This window comes from Mugil cephalus, chromosome 23 (genome assembly GCF_022458985.1).
Source record: "Mugil cephalus isolate CIBA_MC_2020 chromosome 23, CIBA_Mcephalus_1.1, whole genome shotgun sequence".
Lineage (NCBI taxonomy): Eukaryota > Metazoa > Chordata > Actinopteri > Mugiliformes > Mugilidae > Mugil > Mugil cephalus.
Window position 1 is genome coordinate 14440680 of NC_061792.1, and position 24063 is coordinate 14464742.

The following is a 24063-nucleotide window of genomic DNA, read 5'->3' on the forward strand; positions in this document are numbered from 1 at the left end:
AAATTTTGAGAAAAAAATCATAAATTTTGAGAAAAAGTTGAAATTTTGAGTAAAAACTCAAGACTTTTGAGAAAAATTTGAAATTTCGAGAAAGGTACAGTTTGAGGCTCCACTTTACGACTTTTTTCTCGAAATTTCTCGAAATAAATGGTTTTCCTTCATTATAAGAAACATCTGAAGCATCTTTATTTTTGTTTTTTTAAAAAAAAAATCTTACAAAACAACCAATAAACAAAAAGTTTTCATAAGAAATAACACGGATTATACACGGACTGAGAAATATACAACAAGAAACAACCAAATAAATAAATACAGAGGTTTGGAAAAATAAAAAAGTTAATTATTATTATTATTATTATTATTTCCTCAGGTCTGGTGCTATGCTAAGCTAACGTCAGGTCTTCTGGGTCGTTGACATCAGCCTCGTGCAATAGGAAGCTGGAAAAAACAAAACAAAGAAAGTTATATGATCACACAAGAAACTTTTTTTTTATTCTTTTTGCTCGTTTTGTGTGTTTCACGTCAGTTTCTGTTCATTTTGCATTTCTTAATTTTTACTGTGCATCTTCTTAGTTTGTCGTGCATCTCTTTTAAGTCATTTTCTGTGTCTTGTGTTTAGTTTAAATATTTTTTTTTACCTCGTCTTGTTGCTTTTTCTCCAAAAAATTCACCAGGACAAACATGACGACCAAATAAAACGTGAGCAGCAAATATTAAGAAATGCAAAATCACTAAAAACACATGTTTCTGCATGTTTTATTTTTTTTTTTACCCTCTTGGAGCACAGAGACCCGGAGAATCCCGTCCTGCAGGCGCAGACGTTCGGTCGCACACAGCGACTCCCGTACAGACACTTCTGTTCACAGCGAGCTGCCACAAGATAAATTAGTAGCTATTTCATCGTTAAATCATCTCAGATTTGTTTTTTATTTTCTCCTCGTGATACTCACGGATCTGGCAGAGCATGCCCTGCCACCCCGCGGGGCAGTGGCAGGTGTTTGGACCGACACACTCGCCTCCGTTCAGGCACCTCTGGAGGCAGCTGGCTGAGAGGAGGCAACACTTCATCAGATACAAGAAGAAGAAGAAGAAGAAGAAGAAGAAGAAGAGGAGGAGGAGGAGGAGCCTTACGTTTGTCACATGTGGTCCCTCTCCATCCGGACGGACAGTCGCAGACGTCTGGTCCAACGCAGCGTCCGCCGTTCATGCACATGGGCTCACACACACCTGGAGGAGCAGGAGCAGAGAAGAAGATTAATCGAAAAAAGTTGTGTTGCATGAAGTTGACAAGAAGGAGAAAAGGACCGACTTTTGTCGCAGCGCCTCCCGGTGTATCCCTGCAGACAGGAGCACACGTTGTTCCTCATGCACAGGCCGCCATTTTTACAGGGAGGGCTGCAGACGGCTGCAGAGAGAAGAAGAAGAAGAAGAAGATAAACACATGAAGGGTTTGTTTTTAAATTGTGCGCTAACTTGTGTGTAGTTGTGGGTTTACCGTTCTGACACTGAGCTCCGTAGAAACCGTGAGGACACTCGCAGGAGTTGGGACGGATGCACAAACCTCCGTTGAGACACACAGGAGAGCAGAGAGCTGCAGGAAAGAGAGACGACACATGAGCACAAACAAACCAACGTCATCATGAACAGGGGTTCGGTTCGACTCTCACCGGTCTCACAGGACGGACCCGTCCAGCCCGGAGGACACACGCATTCATCAGAGGACACACACTGGCCTCCGTTGTGACAGTGGCGGCTGCACACGACTACAACACGACGACAAACATTTGCTTTTTTTAATTCATTTGAAATGAAATCAAAGCAGAACGAGAGGTTTGGTTGATGTGAACTCACGCGTCTCACAGCGAGGACCCACGAACCCGTACGGACACGAACACGTCTGCAGACCCACACACGAGCCTCCGTTTTCACACGGTTTCCTGCACAGAGCTGCAGAGACGCAGGTCAGTCGGGTTTAATTACTTTACAGCAACTTTAAACCACATTTATTCCTCTTCCTGCAAAATAACAGTTTCTTTCCCGTTTATTAAAGGTCCAGAGGTTATTTTACTTGTTTAGCATTTATCTGTTTGCACTTTTGAAATAAAAAATTTACTGAAGAGTATTAGGGCCACACATGAGAAATGTTTTTTAGAGAAGGTAGATTTTTTTTCTTCAAGCACTTTGAGAAAAAAGTAGAAATTTTGCAAAAGGTCAAGTTTGAAGGTTGACTTTGTGACAATGTATTTCAGCTTTTTTCCTCAAAATTCACCTTTTCCCTGCATTTTGACTTTTTTTAATCAAAATTTTGACTTTTTTTGTCGGAATTGTATTTGGACTTTTGGAAGTTTGACGGTCGACAATGTATTTCAACTTGTTTCCTCAAAATTTGGATGTTTTTCTTCAAATTTTCATCTTTTTTCTTCAAATTTTCATTTTTTTCCTAGAAATTTCAACCTTTTCTCTTTAATTCTACTTTTTTTCTTAAGATTTCAACTTTCTTCTTCAAAATTTCATATTTTTTATAGAAATTTCAGCTTTTTTCTCTGAATTTCTTTTTTTTCCCAAAGTGCATGATGAAAAAAAGAATCTACCTAATAATACTCTTCTGTAAAAATCAAATGAACTCTTATTTATTTTTATTTTAGAGTCTAAAAGCAAACTTGAAATCCCCAAAAAGCACATGCACCCTTTCTCCTAACCCTAACCCTAACAATAAACTTTAAACTCATACAGACTCGTTCTGATTCACCTTTAAGACTCAGTACAGACTTGTCATATCTCCTTATCTTCCACTCTGATTAAAAATATTCAAGTAGATCTTTGTTGTGCTGCACGACCTCAACCTTTAGGAATCAACGTCCTCATAATTACATCTTTATTTTTATTACATTTTATTTAATTGTTATTGTTTAAATTTTTTTTTAATGTTGTTTAAAGGTGCCATATTAATACATAAATAAATTAGACGTTGAGAAACTTTTACCTTCCTGACAGTTGTCGCCGTGGAAACCTCGGGGACACTGACAAATGTTGGGAGCGATGCAAACGCCGCCGTTCATGCACTCAGGATCACAGATTGCTAAAAAAAATATATATATACATTTTAGTTAGCTAAAAAACAAACCAATTTTTTAACTGCTTTAAATGTGCAAAAGCTCCTTTACCTGTCTGACAGTTGGGTCCCGTGTATCCTAGTTTGCAGCGACATGTGTTGGGTGCAGCACACTCCATGTTTCTACCACAGGTATGTCTGCAAACAGCTGGAAGCACAAACAAATGCATCGTACAGAAACTTACGGACTCAAGAAGGAACCAGGAGTCACTGACTTCATGCAGCTTTTTTATCTGTTACCTTGACAGGCTCGTCCATCCCCGGTGTATCCCACAGGACACCTCCCACAGCGGAAGCCCCACCCATCCAGGGCGGGTTCACACAGGACGCCAGGGAAACACGGCCGGTCCGAGCAGGTCGTCAGGCTCCCGGTGGCTCCCTGCACCGCGGAGCCGAACGCCATCTTCGCCGCCCTCTCCGGTCCAGACTCGGCTTCATCTCCGTCCGCAGAGAACTCGGACTCCGACAGCGAGTAGGACAGAGCGGTGAGGGCTGCCGTGAGAGGGGGGGCAGGTCTCGGAGGCGTCCAGGGTTTGGACTGGGTGGACGCTAAGTGGTTGAGCCGAGGCTGGGTCGCCTGTTTGGGTTGGGTGACTCTGTGAGGCTGAGGAGCAGGAGGGGTGACCTTAAGAGGCAGGACGCCCGGCAACGCTGCTTCAGACTTCTGGGAGATTTAGAGAAGGAAGGAAGGAGCGTTACAGGTTTCTTTCCCCACTAAAAGTCTCTCAAAAAGTCTTTCACGGTGGACTCACCTTGGCGATGCTAGATCCAGCCCTCGTGTTTGCAGCGACGTCCCTGGAGTTAGAAGTGACCGCCTCCCTCCTCCCCGTCCCGCCGCCCCTCCCGGCTGCAGGAAGCTGCCGCGGCGCGTTGTCCCGGTTGCCTCTGGTCACGTACGAGGACAGGTGCTTGATGCCGTGTCTCGTTGGCGCACCGGGCAGGTGGAGCTGGGAGACTCTGCTGCCGCTGATGTGCGAGGATCGACTGGACTTGGCTTGGAGCTGAGGGAGGTGATTGGACGCTGAGGAAAAGACATGCACGGTATCACTAAGGGCATCTGCACAAACGCTTTCCAGCTAAAAAAATAAAAAACAATCCACAGTAAAAAAAGCAACTGGAATTAAACCGCCTCATTCCCCTCGTGAGAAATATCAAAACATTCAGACGGCCTCTAACCACTTCCCTGGAATTCATCTGCTGCCATAAATTCTTTCCAGTCGAGAAAAACACATTAAACAACATCGGGGGCAACAACCAGAGCGTCACAAAAAGCTGCAGACCGACAGATGTTTTCGGGCAAATTAAGGATTTATTTTGTTGTGGTAGGAAAACTAGCCCCCCTCACCCTCCTTGGAGCTCTTCATGCAGACGCGACCGTTGCCGTAAAGTCCAGGAGGGCAGCGTCCGCAGACGTAGCCCACGTGTGGCGGCCGCCGGTTGATGCATTGAACCCCGGGGAAGCAGGGCCGGCTGGCACACGACGATGACACGTTCACGGCCGGAGCTGATCCTAGGAGACACAAACGTTTATTTTTTATTTATTTCCTTACATGCATGCTTGTATTTCCATCTGGAATCCATCAGGAGGGGTTTGTAGAAGCCTCCTGATCTGAAACAGACATTTACACATCTGAACTTTCTGTTGGGATCTGATTCTGCAAAGATCTACACATTGTTCATTTTTCTTTCCGTATGTTCACGCAGACTCTTGGAAACGTCGGCCTCACCTGCAGCTGCTCTGCCGTCTGAAACCTTCCCGATGGTGTTGCCGATTTTATCCCGACCCACCGAGGTGTTTATGGAAGAGTCCGTGTTCGCTTTCCTCAAAGGATCCGTGTTTGTCTGGGAAACGACTGGAGCGTTCGACGGCTCGTTAATTCCCAGCGTGGCGGTTTTAGTTTGCGGATCAGTTATTGGAGAAGTCTTCCCCTCCTGTAAAGTGTCCGTCTTTGTTTTGGACGGAAGCTGCAAAACGTCCGACATCTTGGAGGCGGTCGTTGCACGAGGAGCAGATGTTGGAGCGATGGCTGCATGAAGAAAGATAGATTATAAGTTGGTTTGCACCTTTATTTGATCTACTTTTCTTTCATAAATGAGCGTTAAAGCAGGAACATTCATCACAGCCTGCTTTTACGTCCATGACATTTAAGATTTAGGAACATCGTGCAGCAGCTCGCAAAGCTTTGCATCTTCTGCACCGAGCTGAACGAGGAGGTCGAACCAAAAGTCCCTTGACAGGACGTGAGCAGTAAAACAAATGAGGGGATGAGGAAATCCAAGATAAATAATATATCACTCACTTTAATTTATGCTGCGCGCTTTGTCGTGGGTCAGACTTTGAGAGAGTTTTTAAGTTGTAAATGCTTATTGTGCACCTCATTCTCCAACTACAACCTAAAACAAATGTGCATCTCAACACATCAGCGCAGCGGCCCCTGTTTCCTCAAGTAGAGATAACTTATGAGCAATATTAGCAGAGCGTACAACGCATGCTAGCAGCCATCTGGTTTCTATTTAGCGTTAGCGCTGTTTCCCTGCAGGGAGAGTTCCTCGGAGACGCATGTCTCTTTTAAATCGTTCAATTTACTCCAGACAAATGCAAAACAAAGTTTTTCGCTCACACAAGTTGAACACGTTAAAATAAAGACGTGTTTGGGAGTTTATGGATCGATTTAAAGCTCAGAACAGGAGTATGTTATAAAAACCCACGCCTCTGGAAGTGGTTTCATGACGATAGTTGTTGCAAAAGTTGGATTTTATGCTTATTGCTTGTTTATTGCTTTCAAATTAGCTTTTAAAACCAGAAACAACATCGTAATTCAGCAAAACTGAAAGCGAAAGTCTCTTCTTGAAGTGAGCATGCACTGCTAATGCTATCTTACTAATGCAAGACGTCCCATTTCCCAGCATTCCTTTGGGGCACGGGCCGCAGCCGTAGGATCCAAAGCTGTTGAAGCACTGGACTCCCGGAAAACAAGGCTTCCTCTCACACTCGTTGACGTCTTCCAGACACGTTAAACCTGACGAAAAGGAAACAGGAGGTTCATTTTGTGATTCTGTGTTGAGGTATAAAAGCTTTTGCGGGTTTTAGACGGACCTCTCAGCCCAGCGGGGCAGTTGCATCTGTAGCTGCCGGCCGTGTTGATGCACCTGCCACTCGTGCACGGATTGGACAAACATTCGTCCACGTCCTCATCGCAGATGTCTCCCTGGTTTCCCTCGGGACAGACACACAGGTATCGCCCACTCCCGGCGGGGAAGTTGACGTCGGTCACGCACGTTCCTCCGTTCTGACATCCACACGGCACCACGTCCACCTGCAGGTGGAGATTAAAGTTTTTAATACATATATTTAAAATCTGACGTGTGCTTGTTGCAGCTCCTCTACCTCCACGGTGAAGGAGCTCTGGGCGTTGCACTCGTCGGACAGCGTGAAGCGGAAGGAGCGCCTTCCCCGACGGCCTTCTGCTTCAGAAAGCGAGGGGACCCTCCAGATGAGGAGGCCCGCAGGGGAGAGGACGGCCCCCGCCGGGCCCTCCTCCAGCTGGAACAGGAGCGCCGAGCCCTCGGGGTCCGACGCCGTGAACTGGAACACGAAGTTCTCCCCAGCAAACGTCTTCAAAACGTCGCCTTGAGGTCGGTGGAAAGTTGGCGGCTCGTTCACTAGAAAAACAGAGGAGATAACTTAAAGGAACAAACTGTTTACTTGTCCTGTCATTAAGCAGAAGCGGTTGGACGACGGCGGCTTCCTGTGTCTTTACATGCAAAGCTTTGTTTGGCAGAAACGTTCCTCCAGGAAGAACGATTGTGTCCAAGTTTGGAAGCTTTTTTCTTTCCTACTGCAGCTCTGAGCTTCCCAGAGGTAGCGTAGCATCCTCCACAGAGATCAAACAGATGTTCGCCGATAATCCAAGGGGACAGTTTAATGATCTAAGGCAGAACTTGAGACTATTATTGCTGTGAAACCTCGTTATCTTGAGGATGATTGTCAGTCTTTAGCCCTATTGCATGGGTCCCAAGGTAAAGCTAAAATACAGCTTAATTCTGCATATTACTGCCGTGCAGCCGTGCTATTACGTGGATAATTTTCAGTCTGCTGCTGTGGAAGTCAACCATGTGATTTACCCCCCTCTCTTCTCCTCTTTCTCAGAGCGGGTAAGTGACAGGTCAGGGCATGCTGGGAAACTTAAACCTCCGCTCCTTTGATCTGCTAATGGAGACAAACAGGACCACAGTGGGACGGCGACCACGGGCTCGTACCTTGGTTCACGGACCAGGTGAATTTGGAGGTGTCGGGGTCGCAGAGGAGGCAGGGGCTGGCGGGATTTGAGTCGCCTGCTGCAAAACACATCCCGTCTACGTTACATGTCCGCTCCTGGCCAAGAGAAACAGGGGAGGAAAAAAAAAATTAAATGTTTGTTTATGCAACACTATAAAAAGATATTTCTTCAAGCTGTTCCTTTTCCCGGAGACACCAGGTGAGGAACAGGAAAGCTCTAAACACACATCGCCTTTCGCCTAATTCAATTTTCTTAAGCTTTGGCAGACGCGTGCAAATCTCTTTAATGCATGAAGCCAGATGCTGGATGTTGGGAAATCTCAAATAAAACTCTAGTACTAAGAATCTGAGTTACCTTTAACTTACAGAGTCCTGAGCGCGAAGCATCGCAGACCTGGCAAACGCCGTCGTAGATGGTCAGAACTTTGGCCTGGCTGTGTTGTGAGCCGTCGTTGGTCACCTGATAAGAGACGAGGAAGAGGAGGAGGAATCAGCCAACAGCAACAAATAAAAGCTGCAGGTTGATATGTGATGTCTCGCCTTAATCTCCCAGCGTGCATACGGTTCGTCGTCCATCATGAAGTCTTCGGTGTTGACGGCGGTGCTGCTCAGAGACGGCACGGCGCAGTCCAGCGCCCTGGAGCTGAGGAAGGTGGCTTTAGTTCTCTGTTTCTCCCCCGGAACCCAAACTTTGTTCATGAACTGTGGGAGCAAATATAAATTAGCCCTTGAAGCCTTCGAGGCGTCTGAGCCTCGTCCCTTTTTTCCCCCCTCCCGTCTCACCTTCAGTCTGGTGGCGTGGCAGCTCAGCTCGGGGGAGTCGATGAAGCCGAGGCCGAAGACCCGAACGCTGCGGCAGTCGAAGGCTCGGATGTCGCAGAGTCCACCGTTCTCCAGGTCGGTTATCTCGATCGGCTGGCTGATGGTCAGGCTGCAGTCGTGGAAGCTGTAGCTGGGGAAGCACTGGCAGCCCCACTCTGTGCAATCCCCGTTCCCGTTGCAGAAGTTAGGGCAGCGAAGCGCCATCGCCACCTCCCCGGACGCCCCTGGCGGACTAGCCGCCTCCAAAGCCCTCTGGGTCCGGTTTTCCAGCAGCCTCCTCTCGCATTCGTTCTCCAGGTACGGCAGCAGCGCCTCCTCCCAGCCCAGGTCGTCTTTGAGCTGCAGGTCCAGCATGCACAGGTCCACTGCCTCGTCCAGGCGGCGTCCCAGCAGCGCCCGGCACACCGCGCCCACCGTGGAGTTGGCTAAAGCCATTTGGCACACTTCCAGGGCCGTGGCCGAGGTCAGGCCGCTCGGCGTGGGCCACCGCGGCTCCACCTCCGCACGAGTTTCCGCCAGGTGATCCTCAGGGAAGAAGTAAGCCAAGCTCTCCAGATTTACCTGGCTGAGGCTCTGCGCCATGAAGACGGGCTGGAAATCAAACGGCGCCTGTCTCCTCGGCCTGTCTGCAGAAAGCAGAAGATCCTCTCTGAGTTCGCCAACCAGTTCTGGGTTGCTGCTCGGATTCGTCTGAAGCCAAAGGTGCCCCGTCTCCAGAGGATGACCGCCGAAGGCAGACATGTCCAGGATGCTTTCCTCTCGCTGCGGACTCTTGATGTATTCCACAGTTGTGTCCATAGACGGGAAAACCGATGTGTAATCCACGTTATCGTATGCAATGCAGTCAGAGCGAGCGGAAAGGTTGTACGAGCTCCTCATCCCTCTGCCGGCCTGTTGGGAAGAGCTGAATTCTTTCTGACACCGACAGAACGGCCTCCTGACCTCCTGCGTCGTCCCGGGAGGCGTTTTGTCGAATAAACTCTCACCAGGAGCTACCCTAAGAAAGGAAAAACACATAAAAAGAGCTGCAAATAAAATAAATATTCATGTTTTTAGGTTTAAATCACCGTCACACACTGACTTCCATTCCTCTACGAAGCGATGCAGGTCGTCAGGACCGTAAGAGACGCCCTTGGAGCCTTGGAAGTCGTTGTTGCCGTTGCGATCGAAGGTGCCACAAAGGCCCCGAGTGTTGCCGTAGTCGACGCTGGGCGCCCGCACAGACAGACTCATCCCCCAGTCGCCGACATCAGCCCGAACAAAAGCCCCAGAGGGAAACATCAGCTACAGCAGAGCAAGAGTCACATCAGAAACAAACTAGCGCGTAAGGGTTTCGCAAACAAATCACTAAAACGTTTCGGATACCTACGGTGACCTTCTTCCCCTGGTGGGACTCGAGCACCCGGACCCGGCTGCCCTCGCCGTCGCCGATGTTCCTCAGGGTGAGCTGAGGCCTGGTTTCCTGCGGCTGCCCGTTGCACATGTCGAAGACGGCGACGTCGTTTCCTTCGCGCACCGCCACGCCACAGTTGCAGGCGACTGAGTAGTGGCGGCTACCGCAGTCCCACTGCCGGGAGTGGACCTCAAACTCCCTGGCGAGGCTCCGGTACAGGACGAACGTGCCCGTCTGGTGGTTGTCGTAGCGCCTAGCACAGTCACAGTCAGTCAACGTGAAGCTGTAAAGGCTTAATTAACTTAATAGACAACTGCTGACAACCTTTTAGGAGGTAAATTACCTGCCGTCTAGTGTAATGACATGAGGGTCGGTCAAAGAGTAGCAGATGGAAGTGGGAACGTCCTGCACCGTGACCTGGGGGTAGAGGTCGGTAGAACAAAGATTAACGGGGCTGCACCCTCCGACCCTCTGACCTCGGGCTTTGATGTTTTCACTAAACACAGATGGGAATCTCCTCTGCAGCGCACGGCCCAGAGACACGATGTCTGGAGGGCTGACATCAGGACTTACATAACGAGTAAAGACGGCAATTTAAACGTCACGTCAAGCCGTCAAACGCGTTAACAGAGAAGCCCTGGATATTTATCTCCACATTTAATAAAAGACTCACTTTGAGGGACGTTGGGATGTAGCTCCTCCAGAGTCTCGGCGCAGAGGCGCCGGGCAAAGCCGCGATCAGGCTCGGACGGTTCCCGTCGCGCGTGAAGTCGGTCACGGCGGCGACGAAAAACGTTGCCCGGCCGCAGCTGCTGCCGTCTGGGCTGCAGGTGTCGGGCTGGATCTCCACCTGGCAGTCGGACAGCGCCACATTTGAAGCCTCGTGTCCGAGACTGTCTGTGGATTTCAACGCAGTGATAAGTTAACAGCCTGCAGAGCTCTCCCCTACAAGATAATGATTTGCATTAATGAGAAAGCTGCCGTCTCAACGGTTAAATCTTCCACTTTTATTATCCAATTATGACGGTCTAAAGAGGGGCATGTTTGGTCAGCTGTGTCTCCAAACAACAGGTGCAGACTTCATTGTGTCCCCCAGATAATTAAAGTTGACGACGTCGGCGTAATCTGCTGCTTTCCCGCAGGTCTGACCTGGGTCATGGACGCTGAGGGCCAGAGGGACTCCACACCGGCGGCCGAGGTCGGGGCCGAAGCAGGGGATGGGCACGGTGCTGTGGACGGTCACCTCGTGCTCCTCGCCGTTCTCCGATATGTGGAGCGAGTCTGGAGAAAACTGAGGGAGGAAAAACGTTCATGTAAACGCAGCAAGTTTCTTTTCCTTAATACTACAGTTCTCTTGTCGTTTTTTTTTGGTATTTTACCTTCAATCCGGCGTAAAAACTGTGGCTTTCTTTTGGAGTAGATCTGCTTTGGCTGGAGTTGACTCTGAAAGTGGACACGCTGCAGGAAAACTGCAAGGAGCACATGAACAGACGCTTTAAAATGCTTTAAAATGAAAGTGCATGTAAGGGAAATTTGTAGTTCTGACTGTGTCAACCTCCTGTGCATTGCCACTGATTTTGCATTTTGCAGAAATCTGATGGCGCAATGCGCTGAAAACTCAGAGCTTTGTCAGCCTTCATTTCCTACTTCCTCCAAACCAATAAAACCATTAACATCTGGTCTCATCGGTGTAAGAGAAGAAAGATTAAGGTTTGAGTCGCAGTCCGCACCTCCGAGAACATTTAACTCCCAAGATTTAGACGACCTCTGACCCGCCCCCAGCTGCTGCGTCAACATGTGTCAAAGACGGGGGCCCTTTGCAGCACCCTCCAGACCCAACTAACACAACCCAGGTGTCCGAGTGAGGAGGAGGAGGAGGCGGCTGCACGAGGAGAACGAACAGCAGGACTGACATCATGTAGAAAAACCTAATAACCTCTATGTTTCCATGCAACATGTAATTTCTCCGGGAAATGAGAGCCGTCAGCGGCCCAGGGACGAGGAGTAGAGCGACGACATGAAGGAGGTTAATCATAACAGTTATTATCTACTTGTGTAAAGAAGGTGGAACCGTGTCAACAAACCACGTCTGTGGATGCTCAGTTAATGTTTTAACCTCCGCTCTAATGTTGCTGTCGTTTACCGTGAGGTTTTATGGGCAATAATTCACCGAGGCGAGAATAAACGACGCCTCCCGACTCAAAACGGAGCTGAACATGTTGCTGACCTCAGACAAAGATAAAGAAAATAAACTGCACAGTTGTCAAATTAGCGCACATACGGTTTCGCTTTAACCCTTTAACTTTCCCCCGGGTCGTATAGGGGGCGGCAGTAGTTTTTTTTTAACCAATCTGAGCTCGTGTTTGAGTATGGAAAGCTAATTCTCTTCAGTCCAGCCTAAGATTATGTCTGAGCAATCAAAGGTTGTGGCCTTTTTTTTATTCAAAATGTGTCCAAGGGTCTTTTGAGAGTCTCCTGGAAACGCCTGATTATACCCTCAGAAAAAAAGGGTAAAAGAAACTAAATTGTAGTCATTTTACATGCAGTTTGAATGCTCTGATAAGCTTGTGTTATCCAGATGAAATCTGTCCTAAGTTAGCAAAAAGAAATTTGATTGCTCAAGAACAAAACCACTTCTCACTTTGTGATAGAAACTTCAAAGTCTTGGCTTTAAAAAAAAAAAAACTGAGACCATGAATGAGTTCATGAACAGCATTCAGTTTAGATAAGAGGTTAACATGCTTTTCTATTTGTTTATTCAGGAGAATGAGCCAATATCACATATCAGTGAGGTGCAAAAGTAAGAGCAGCTCCAGGATTAGATGTTTGCAGACGAACCAACACTACGCTCCAGCATCAGAACCTCATCCCTCCATGAAACATGGGGGCGCTAACGTCCTGGTTTGGGCCTGTTCTGCTGCATCTGCTCATCATTGATGCACCAATGAATTCTGAACTCTAAAAGAAAAACTGCAGCAAACCACGAACCCAAGAAGTCAAGTCCTGGACCTGGACCTGAAACTGTTCTGGGGAATGGGATCATGAATAAAGTATAGTATTTCAGTATCATAAGATTCTGAACGGTGCCAATTCCTTTAAAGCGCTGCTGTACGTACATCTGTCCGTGAAGAAATAACTTCCCCAGAATTCATTTGGTGCAAATGGGACCCGTGTGGAGCGAGGCTTTCCCAACCTGCAACTGATTTAACTTCCCCGCCCTCCTCTTCCTTCTCCTCTTGACGGGACACGACACATGTTGCCTTCTCTGCTTTCGCTTTGTAACGCCGAGGCAAATAGAAAGGTCAGCGCGGCCCGCTCTCCAAATGTGCCCCCTCCCCCCCAAATGAAGCTCTCAGCGGCGTCTGGGAGGAATTACCGTCTCTCCGAGCCTGAAGTGAACACCATCCATCTCCACCACGGAGAAGGGCTTCAGAGTGGATTCCTGCCTGAGCTCGGCCTTCATGCTGTGGCCGATGTGCCGGGCCCAAACCACCTGGAAGCCCAGCGTCTGGCTCCACGGCGGCGGCACGAAGGAGCATCGGAGGTGGACACTGTGTCCGATCAGCTCCGGGGTGATCACCGGCCGCGAGGGCAAGGATGGCACGGCGGCTGAAATCACAGATGAGATTTTTGACTTCTACAGTAAAATACAGTCGTCCTGAGCTAAATCTAAATCCAGATGTGACCAATTAAACCGCTGCTGTCCACCAGATGTTTTTTTGGTGGTTTAAAGAGCGACGTACCTTTGCACCGACCGTTGACTTCCACTTCTCCTGGTGGGCAGAGTCTGGGACCCAAATCTGGAGCAACTGAAACATGAGATTCATCAAAAACACGATGCAAATTGCAGATTGTGCACAAAAAATGCAGCAAATTATAATTTTTTTTTAAACCTTTGCACCTTTTAAAAGTTTGCAGGTTCAAGCTGATGTTGCAGCAGAAGTTGCAGCGTAAGTTTGCATTTTCTTTTTCTTTGTGGCTTTTCTATTTGGCTTTTTAGGAGTCGTATAAGATAAAATATGAGATTTAAATGTGCTTAAATTCATGCATGTGACCTTTTGAGTTGTGGGAGTTGTGTTCAAGGCCAACCTCTGGGTAAACCTCATTTGTGGCGGGGGGCATTTATTAAGACGTGACATGTTTGCAGGAGGTGCATGGGCTTAATTCTCCGAAGTTCTCTGGTCCGTGGCTGCAGAAATTCACATTGCACTTGTTCATCTTACATCAGGAATGATTTGAGATTTCAGTGCTCAAACCTTTGGCGCAGTATCCCATGCACCCCTGCGTCGGCTGCAGGTAGTAAACCAGGAACTCGCCGCAGTTCCGCACCGTGACGGGGATGCGGAAGAGGCAGCAGTCCTTGGTGCTGCCGTGGAAGAACTGCCAGGTGGCGCAGGCGGAGAGCTGGCGGACCTCGCCGGGCCTCGGTAGAGAAGCGTCCTTCAGCGACAGCCACACGGGAGCCTGAGTACCACAGCGGTTCATCTGCAGGAGGACGTCAACACAAACAGTCATTATCTGCAGGAGGGAAGGGGAGTTATTATCCCCTGCACCTGCACCTGGGCTGGAGGTGCTTATCGTGATTATTATTATTAAACCCATTTTGATGTCACCTCGATGCAGGTGGTCGGCATCTCCGCCGGCTTGTTGTTGATCCTGAACCTGTACCAGCCCGGCGTCAGAGAGTGGTCGCAGATCAGGTCCTGGATGGCCATGTTCTGGATCTCCGTGGAGTCAAAGTCCACGCTGCGATAGGGATTGCGAAGTGTCTGATGTCCTCCTGGGAAACACTCGGGCGCTGGGGACGAGAAGACGTCAGAGCTGTTGAAATGCACGATTAGATCATCGTATTTATCTCCGCAGCTGTGAAGAGGACGGAGCTGAGTAGACAAAACAAAAGCGGCTGCTGATGTTGTGGGAATTAGTCGACATTCAGCTGAGAGGAGCTGGAGGTGACAAACAAAACCTTGAGGTGTTGAGCTGGACGCATCCTTTAAGCCTCACAGGCTGGAGTGTAAACGTCTAAGAATAACAGACATTCCTGGGAGATGCACGACAAAGACCCCCAAACACCAACGCCCGCAGCTGGAGCCTGAACCAACCCTGAAATGATCCGAGCAAAAACACTTCCACACAAAACTCGGCCCTTGTTTGAGTTCGGCCGCGTAAAGTCGGTGGAAGCAAACATTCGTCAGAGCCGTGAATGGACAGGACCACGTTACTGCCAGTGATCCCAGGCCTAAACAAGCCACAGCCGCACCTTTTAAAAGCCGGCGCTTCTGTTGACACGGTCGAGCGTTCGCCTCGTCTGGAAGCTCCTCCGACCGACCAGACTCCAGGTCACAGGTTACTCAAACAACCAGGTCTCCGGGACAATCGGGAGATTCCTGGGGCTAAACCGTGACTGTTTGAGGCTTAATGAGTTTACAGACCTGGAGGGGAGGGAGGGAGGGGGGTGAGCTAATGAACTGTCCCCCCCCCCCGGGAGGGAGGAGTCTGCAGAGGATTCTGCAGATTCTTAATTCAGGAGATGGTGTTAACATAACGGAATTTGGTTTTGTTGTTAAAATATCTCAACATGAAACATGACGGACGTGACGTCATCATCATCCCCCAAAGGATGAAGAGATGCGACAGATTCTGGTTCAGGTATTCATGTCTTCCATTAAACTCCAACTAAATCTTCTTTCTTCTTCTAGATTTCCTCGTGGCTACGCGAGCATCATCGACTCTTCCTGGATTTAATCAGGATTTTATCGTGAGTTAGTTCATGGTTGAATCCTGCAGATCTGTGCAGCACTATTATTTAATCTCTCACATGCAAAGAATCCCTGAGGTCTAACAAACATGTTGGACACATTTTCTCCCTCGCTTGTTAAAATGTTCAGTTTCTGTTTGAAACCTGCTGCTTCAGCGAACACAACGAGACAAACTGTCAGCCCAAACTATTTATTGGTTTCACCAGATTCTTCCTTGTAGCTTGAGCTTAAATTGTCCTTAAAGAGCCTCAAACTCCGATAAATGACGGGATATAAGAATAAACTGTTTAGTTATTTGTGGTAAACAGCAGAAGTCGTTTCAGACTCAGAGCTGCCTGATCTTCTCCCTACGAACTTCTCTCTACGAGAACCCACAGTGATGCATTTTATGATGCTGTGCCTCAAAGTTTACGACCGCAAGCTTTGATCTGTTCCTGGACACCCTGCAGACAAAGATGGGACGGACAGATCCAGCTTCAAGGTTTAAAGTTCTGACAGAGAACCAGTAACATTTCTTTTAGCGCGGATGATACTGAGACATGAGTTTCAATCTTAACTGCATCTGATTTCTGATTCTGTTTGTTCAGTTTCTCCAAAATATTCCTCATGCAAAACTTTATCTCAACTAAAAAGTTTCCATAAATGCTGCAGGAAACAAAAAACAGACAAACAGCTGCAGAATATCAGCAAAACATAAACCGGATGAGACGCGCGTTAGTGAAAACTTACAGGTTCAAATCCTTTTTTAATAATAATAACGTAATATTCTAGTGTTTGAACTTGACCCCGTACTAAAGTTGTTATATACCCGCTTACCGTGTTGCGCTTGCGCCCCGACCTGAACGAGCCACAGCAGCGCGATGCGCAAACATCCGAGGAACGAGGAGCGCACCGGACCAAAGGCGCAGCGGAGCATGTTTGTTGGCTGCGGCTCCGGCCTCAACACACGCAGCAGGTTCGCCTCAGTCTCCCGCTCCCATCGAGGGTTTGAGGAAAAGGCTGCGAAAGTGGCGCAAACTTTACTTTTTCTCCTCGCTCCCTCCTCCTCCTTCTTCTTTCTTTCTTTTCTTAATTAGAGGGAAGCGTGCGCCGCGCTCTCCGGAGACTGGCACAGGATGACAAAGAGAGGAGGAAGGAGAAGAGGGAGGAGGGAGTAAACCGGGTCCTCCTCCTCCTCCTCTTCTTCTTCTTCTTCTTTTTCTTGTGTCTGAACATCACGTGGATTAATCGATTAATCATTTGAATTCTTGCAGCGTTTTCAATATAAACTACAGTATTTTTCTGTTTGGGAAAATGATGCATATGAGGGAATTTTAATTATTAATGTTAAAAAAAAGGTTTTTGAACAACTTATTTCCTGTGTTGCTGCAGAAATCATGTGCACATCAAACCGAGCGAAGCTAAAACAGTTTCTGGCTTTTTGAAGCGTTAATGCAAACAGCAGCTCGTCCCCAAATCCACCATAACACAGTCAGTTCTCTCATCATTTCTCCCCAGAGTGGAAACCACTTCCTGAAACCTTTTCCTTGCTTTTGTGTTTTGTTTTTTTTTTATTTTATTTCATTTCCACTGGATTTCATTCCAGCTGAAAATAAACCTCCATCCTGAACAATCCGCCTGTAAATCTCTTGAATTTATCTCCTCTCTGTGTCTTTTGCATCATTTCTCCGCAGAGCGGAAACTTCTCTTATTGTTTTATCCTTCTCTCCATCTCTAAAAGCCCCGTGAGCTTCCCCCCCTCCGTTCATTATCTCTTCATGTGACTGAAGACAGTTTGTGACTGAGCTGATTTGGCTGCAGGAGGAAGCTGGAGGCCGCGGAGCTGAAACGGAGAAGGTCGACCCCCCCAGTGTAGAGTAAACATCAGGTGCTGGGAGCATACCTTTCCACTAAATGAAGCCCCCGAGTGGAGCGGCAGGTGTTCTGTACCCGGTGCCTTCTCATTGAGGAGAACCTCAGACCTCCAACGAGACGACTCCTCGGCCTGAATTATTTTCCCTGACAGCGTTTTCCAGACTGTCTCTTTGAGCTCATCGCCTGTGACAGCTCTAATTCTCGGCTATTTGGGATTTTCTGCTTCATTTCTGCAGAAGGAGGTTGAGGTGGAGTAAAACCAGTCGCCCCGTAGTGAACTAGTTCTTTGATATGAAGGAACTCACCTATTTTTAATAAACTTAATTCAGAAATTTATTTGCAAACAAGAACCAAACTACAGAGATCAGATTAAAACTTTTCTTTTTGATAAAGTTTGGATGAACTTTTATCCTGTTAAACTGAAGTTAAAGTTTTTCTCTCTGAGTTTCAGACTCTGGTTTCTGTAAAAACAAAACAACAACAACAACAACAAAAAAAAACATCTAAAGACAATTTATTTAGTTACTGACTCGACATAAATAAAATTTAAATTAAAATAATCGAAAAAACTGAACATAAACCAAACAGATCCGAGACATTTTTAATCTATAGGTTTGTCCAAAGTCTGTGTAAATGGATTTAATTTAATTAATAACAATGACAACAAGAATAACAACAACAACAATAACAAAAACAACAACAACAGCAATAACAACAACAATAATAAACTGGATTAATGTGTAATTTTTACCGAAAGATTTTAAACAGGTTAAACAAACATTTCATTTTGGGGGAAAATGGAAATAAAACCAAGAATCTGTTTAGTTTATTTGTTTATTGTTGTATTAAATCTCATGTGTCATGTTCTGTCTGATCAAATCTGACTTGAATGTTTGACCAGATTCTGTTGTTTATTCTTATTTTAACCGTTTTAGACAAATAATCACGATTTAATCTCTTTGCACCTTTAATTTATTCAGTAATAAATTTTGATGTTGGTCTTTTTGTCTCTGATGTGAAATTATTGGTCCAGATCCAGATCCAGATCCAGATCCAAGACCCAGACCCAGATCCAGATCCAGTCCCAGACCCAGACCCAGACCCAGATCCAGATCCAGATCCAGATCCAGACCCAGACCCAGACCCAGATCCAGATCCAGTCCCAGACCCAGATCCAGACCCAGACCCAGACCCAGATCCAGATCCAGATCCAGATCCAGTCCCCAGATCCAGATCCAGACCCAGACCCAGATCCTCCTCCTCAGACCTGGTCGGACTCTGAGGCCGAGGAGACGTTTCCCTCCTTTGATGTTTGCGCCCTGAGAAAGGGGGGCGGTTCCAGACCTGAGAGCTTCCAGATGTCGCGCATCCTCCGCCGCTGTGAGAAAAACAAGGAGAGGAACATCCAGGAGGCTTGTCGACGCCCCCCATGGCCCCAGACATCTTGAGACCACATTGTTCCAGTGAGTCACTCTGGTCTGAGAATTAAAAAAAGAAAAAAGAATGAAAACATGTTTTATTAACTCGTGTCTCAAATGAGTGACGCTCTGATGGGTTTGATAACCGGACCAGACCGGTGGGACCAGAACGTCTCTGTTGTTCTTTAAGAATTTACAACGAGCTAATTGGTCGTTACTGGTTCCAGCTCTGGTGGGAAAACAAACGAGGAGCTTTGATTTCAACCTGTTACTTGTTCTGAGGCTGGAAATGACGGTTCAGCATCTGAAGGGGGCCAGAGGGCAGTGGGTCCTCCACGTTTCCTGAGTGGACTGGTTCTAGACTGGTTCTAGACTGGTTCTAGACTGGTTCTAAACTGGTATTACACGTTGTATTGGATTTGGTTCTCAACTGCTTCCAGACACAGTGCTTGTCTTGGTTCTGGACTGGTTCTAGACCTGTTTGGATAAGGTATTGGACTGAGTTTGGACTGGTTGTGTACTGGACTGGTTCTTAACTGGTTCTACAGTGGTTTTGGACCGGTTCTAGACTGGTATTGGACTTCTCTCTCTATTGGTTCTAGACTTGTTTTGGGTGTGCTATGGGACTTGGTTCTCTACTGGACTTGGATCTTGTATAGGTCTTGTTTTTGAACTGGTTCTAGACTGGTTTTGGATGTGGTATTGGACTTGGTTCTCAGCTGACTTTGGACTCATTCTTAACTGGTTCTAAACTGGTTCTAGACTGGTACTGGACATGGTTTTGGACTGGTTCTAGACTTTTTATATGTGGTTCTAGACTGGTATTGTACTTGGTTCTCTACTGATTCTAGACTAGTTTTGGGTGTGCTGTTGGACTTGGTTCTGAACTGACTTTGTAGTGGTTCTTAACTGGTTTTGACTGTTTTTGGATGTGGTATTGGTGTTGTTTTCGGACTGGTTCTGGGCTGGTTTTGGACTTGACTCCCTACTGGTTCTGGAGTGGTTCTAGACAGGTTTTGGACATGGTATTGGACTTGGTTCTCTGCTGACTTTGGACTGGTTCTCAACTGGTTCTAGACTGTTATTAGACTTGGTTCTTAACCGACTGTGGAGTGATTCTTAAGTTTTTCTGGACTAGTTTTTGACATGGTATTAGACTTGGCTCTCTACTGGTTCTGGACTGGTTCTGGTCTCGTCTCTACTGGTCCTGGTGTTGGTCTTGTTTTTTAAATGGCTTGAGGGACATAACGTGTAACACATTCCTCATGAACGACTGCAGCTGAACAACTTGAAACAAGTGGTGGATCTTTTCAGGGGAAACTTGACCTTCTGCCGCTAACGTGACCAAATGAAAGCAGGCGGCTTAGTGAGCTGTGAGGAAGAGACCAATAATGAGGCCGAAGAAGAAGATGGACGGAAGTGGGTCAACCAATCCGAACACTCCGTCCCTCCTCCCTTGTGATAAAGTGAGGCCTCAGGTAACAGAATCACATTGGTTCCACCCGCAGGTGTTGCGAAATATAATCCTAAACTTCCCACCCGTGATTAACACTTTAAGACTTGGATGAAACGTCTCCTGCACGACGCAAACAAGTCCACCTGACTTTATTTTAACTTTCTTTACTGGATAAACCATAACCTGGATGACTGAAAACATTTTTTTTAGACTTTTTAACACATCTGAACGTTGCGGGCTTTGAACGCACCCTTCACCAACTTTGAGGAAACAGCGTCGGAGAATTGGGATTAAAACACAAATAAAACGTTACAGCACGACAAGAAATGTAAGTAAACTCATCCCTTTAAAACTTGACACAAGGAACTAATTTCTGACAGTAAGTTTTACTTTGATTCTTGTAAAGATTTAACGCTCTGAGAATCGCTATCGAAGCTAATGCTAACGCTAGCTACGTGGACCGTTGTGTTTTTGTTCGCTCATCAAGATTCAGTTTATCACTTTTACTGTAAAGTTGGAGTTAAATAGGTTTAAATTGACATTTGTCAACATTTTTAAAAAACGCTAAAATGATCTTAATAGACAACAGGTGTTTTCTTTCCCAAATTATGTGGAGATCTCGCGAGATTTGTGACGGGAACGTAGTGAGTGACAGGTTCATTGTTTACTGCTCCACTTGATGTTAAACAGTGATGTTATTTAAATGCTTTTGTCAGATCTGCACATCTGTTCATTTATTTATTAATTAATGTAAAATGTAGAAGTTACAGATGAGTCACTGCTGCAGACGAAACAAAAGATTTTCAGGCTTTTTTTTGTGGTTTTCACAACGTTTATTCGCACATTGTGAAAAATCTGTTGTACATTTAGTAAATGTCAGGTCTTGTGTGGTTTTTAAGAGATTTAAATGTCAGTCTGACTCGTCTGTGGCATAAATCCACTCTTCAGTGTCGGCGTTGTTGTGAAGCTGAATCTGTGTCTTGTGTCAGGAAACAAAACATGACTTGCTGTTTTTTTTAATATATTTATTTATGTATAAACTCAGGTGCTGGTGATCTTGCTGGATCGTCCTCCTCAGCTGCTTCCTCGCTGCCACCTTGTGGTCTCACTGGATACGACACCAGGATCCATCTTCATGTTTTTGTCCCTTCTTCTTGTTTTCAGTGTTGCAGCTGCAGCCTTAAATCAACACAAAGAAGCACTTGTCGTAATGTAGCACTCACTCTTTTCAATTCTGTTTAATTTCATAGATAAAAACCGACTTTGCACCAACTTTCTGTGACGTCAAGATAAAGATATTCCCGTTTAAACTTGCACATAGCCCCGGCTCTGTTTTAATGATGGCCGACCTCTGGGTTCAGTTGTTTGCCGCATCAATAATCTCATCAGCTGACCTCCCTCCATCTCGGCTCCTAATATCTGTTGTTTTCTGGAGCCAAACAATGAGCTGTGAGCTCTCCCTCCAGGTCACTACTGTTCCCTGCCAGCTAATTACAGCAGGGCCTCTGCAGAGGAGGGTGGTGTAGGGAGGGGGGGGGCGGCGTATTTCTGACAAATGTGCCATCTCTGTAATTAGCTCCAAAGCAACATATGAAACATTAAACACGGCGGGCGCCGACGACAATCAAAACATTTCATTTGTTGTCAATTATTCATCACTTTGAAGGTTCTGAAGGGGTCGTTAATATGGAAATAAGCCGGCCATGCTAACAAGGTTGTAGTATCTGATTCTTTTTCTACTTTTTTTTATTTTTAGGCTGATTTTTTTAGTGGTTTCCTCTCTTATTCATGAAGCCTGCTCTTCAAACACGACCAGCCAACAACAAGACGCTTTAAACTCCGCCTGATGGAACCTCTTTGATGGCTTCAACTTCAGCTTCTCGTCAAGTTAAACCCTCCAAAAAACTAATCCTGTAGCTTTTTATTTATTATTATTTCATTTGACAGTTTTCATACCTGACTGTGTTACTTTCTCTCGCAGGCTGTCGAAGCAGAGCTGACGAGAGTTGGAGAGACCGGTTCCCTGAAGTTCCCGTCTGCAGCTTTTCACGGTTTGGCTCCTTCTACCGTTAATTAACAGGATGAAAAGTCACCACTACCTTTTACAGCTGTCACATCAGAACGATGTCGACTTTAAAAAGAAAAAGAAGTAGAAGCCCTGTGGCTATTTAAGGTAATTAATTCTGCTTCCTGTTACCTGTCGCGTAACCGTACACATGATGGAGTCACAACTAATTCCATAAAGGAGATTTTAAGAAGTTACAACCAAATATGGAACCTCGTTTTTAAGTGCATTTAATGGATTTTTTATTTTTTGCAGTGTATAACTTTGTGTATCTCCTGATTGTCATATTTTTTTTATTAACCTTATATTTTTATTCCTTACTGTTATTTTATTTATTTTTTTAAAAACAACGTATCTGCTTTTTGTTCCAAGAATCAGTATTTTTTACAGTGCAGTTTTTTTGTAGCATGTCCTGTTTGACTTTTTTTTTTTGCTATTTCGGCCTCTTGCATGTCATTCCACCTCCTCGTTATATATATAATATATATATATATGATTATATATATATATATATATTATTATATATATAATATTTTTAGTGCAGTGCATTGGTTGAGTTTCTATAAAGCTGATTGCATTTTCTTAGTTTTACAGTTTTCTGGTTATCAACTTTTTTTTTTTTTAACAGTGCATCTGCTCATTGTCATATATAGATACCTCGTGACTGTGATCACTTATTTTTTATTATATATATATTCACTACGTTACATCATCTGGCCCAGTTTTTAATGTTTTTTTTGTTTTTGTTTATTTTCCATGGTTGTCATTTTTTGCAGTGTATTTGCCTGTTAGATTTTTTTTTTTGTGTATAGAGTACATCTCGTGGTTGTCATGATTTACAATGTGTGTGCTGTTTCCTGGTTGTGTTTTTACAAATTAAACCATACTATTTTTTTTTACAGCCCATCTCTTGGTAGTCCTTCTTTTACAGAGTATATTTTCATGGTCATTTTTAATAGTGTATATTTCAGTGGTCACTTTTTTTTACAGCGTGTTTTTTAGTGGTCATTGTTTACAGTGTATATTTGAGGCCTTTTTTTCTCCAGAGTTTATCTATATTACAGAGTATACTTCTACAGCATATCTTCAAATGGTCGTGGTCATTTTTAACAGCGTATCATTTAGCAGTGATTTTTAACATAGTCTAAAGTAGAACTATTCAGAACTAATGTTAATGTTTGTGGGGAAAATGAGGAAAGTTTCACTCAGTGCTGCAGCTGCTGTTCCTAATATTCTTCTTCTCCCAGTAAAATATATTTCAACCACCTCGTCCTTTAGTTCATCTGGAGAGGTTTTCCTAATAAAGTGACATGTCAAAGTATTGTCCCACCAGTCAGACAATTTCTCAAGTGTCTCCCAGTGTAACTCAGGTATATACAGGTTTTCTAGTGTTTCAGTCTGAAGGTGACTAGTGGAGACTCCAGGGTTTTGGGTTGGAGCTCAGATCTGAAGGCGACTAGTGGAGACTCCAGGGTTTTGGGTTGGAGTCCAGATCTGAAGGCGACTTGTGGAGAGACTCGAGTGTTTCAGTGTCTCGCCGAGATCCGTCCTCTCCGCCTCCAAGAAGTCTCCTCCTCCTTTTGCTCGGCGCTGCCACACCTCCAGACATTAACATGCAAATTCATGCAAATTCATGCAAAAATCCGAAAAAATGTGACCGGCGGTGATCGAACCCCGACCTCCCGCATCCCAACCCTTTACTTAACCGCTGCGCTATCGAGCCAGACCGAGCCAGGCCTTTCCTGGAGCCGGGTAGTCCACTTTTCGAGGGTATACGATAAATAGAAGTTCCCGAAAAATTTTTTCGGTTTTAGGAGTAGCTCGGTGAAATAAAAATACGCCTCCCAACCTGTAGGTCGCAGGTTCGCGTCCAGCTTTTGCCACCTCGCCGTTGCTCGTCACAAT

At 45.8% G+C, this 24063-nt stretch overlaps 1 protein-coding gene and 2 long non-coding RNA genes across 5 annotated transcripts; 2 read left to right on the plus strand and 1 right to left on the minus strand.

The window, feature by feature from the left end:
- Positions 1-161: 161 nt before the first annotated feature.
- Positions 162-16472, minus strand: si:ch211-246m6.5 (von Willebrand factor D and EGF domain-containing protein). 2 transcript variants are annotated; one of them, XM_047576153.1, is made up of 32 exons: positions 16182-16472; positions 14220-14404; positions 13863-14091; positions 13350-13415; positions 12983-13215; positions 10986-11075; positions 10756-10897; positions 10280-10503; positions 9950-10023; positions 9583-9859; positions 9295-9497; positions 8175-9210; positions 7932-8093; positions 7747-7851; positions 7373-7487; positions 6501-6775; positions 6210-6429; positions 5995-6132; positions 4840-5139; positions 4458-4622; positions 3865-4133; positions 3353-3716; positions 3165-3260; positions 2984-3079; positions 1852-1947; positions 1668-1763; positions 1496-1591; positions 1310-1405; positions 1132-1227; positions 951-1046; positions 773-870; positions 162-438 (listed from the first exon to the last, which is right to left on the minus strand). In XM_047576153.1, the coding sequence occupies exons 1-32, from the start codon at positions 16279-16281 to the stop codon at positions 418-420; spliced, it is 5859 nt and encodes a 1952-aa protein (XP_047432109.1). In that variant the 5' UTR covers positions 16282-16472; the 3' UTR covers positions 162-417. The 2 variants fall into 2 exon arrangements, with proteins under 2 accessions (XP_047432109.1, XP_047432108.1); XM_047576152.1 differs by having other exon boundaries at positions 3353-3776; positions 16182-16471.
- Positions 16181-18220, plus strand: LOC125000617. The gene is made up of 2 exons (XR_007111348.1): positions 16181-16320; positions 16442-18220. It is a non-coding gene; the product is annotated as an uncharacterized LOC125000617 (long non-coding RNA).
- A 275-nt stretch (positions 18221-18495) lies between these two features.
- On the plus strand, positions 18496-22611 carry LOC125000939. 2 transcript variants are annotated; one of them, XR_007111416.1, is made up of 3 exons: positions 18496-18682; positions 19952-20421; positions 21139-21725. It is a non-coding gene; the product is annotated as an uncharacterized LOC125000939 (long non-coding RNA). The 2 variants fall into 2 exon arrangements; XR_007111417.1 differs by lacking the exon at positions 18496-18682 and adding an exon at positions 22075-22611 and having other exon boundaries at positions 19088-20421; positions 21139-21980.
- The last annotated feature ends 1452 nt before the right edge of the window (positions 22612-24063 follow it).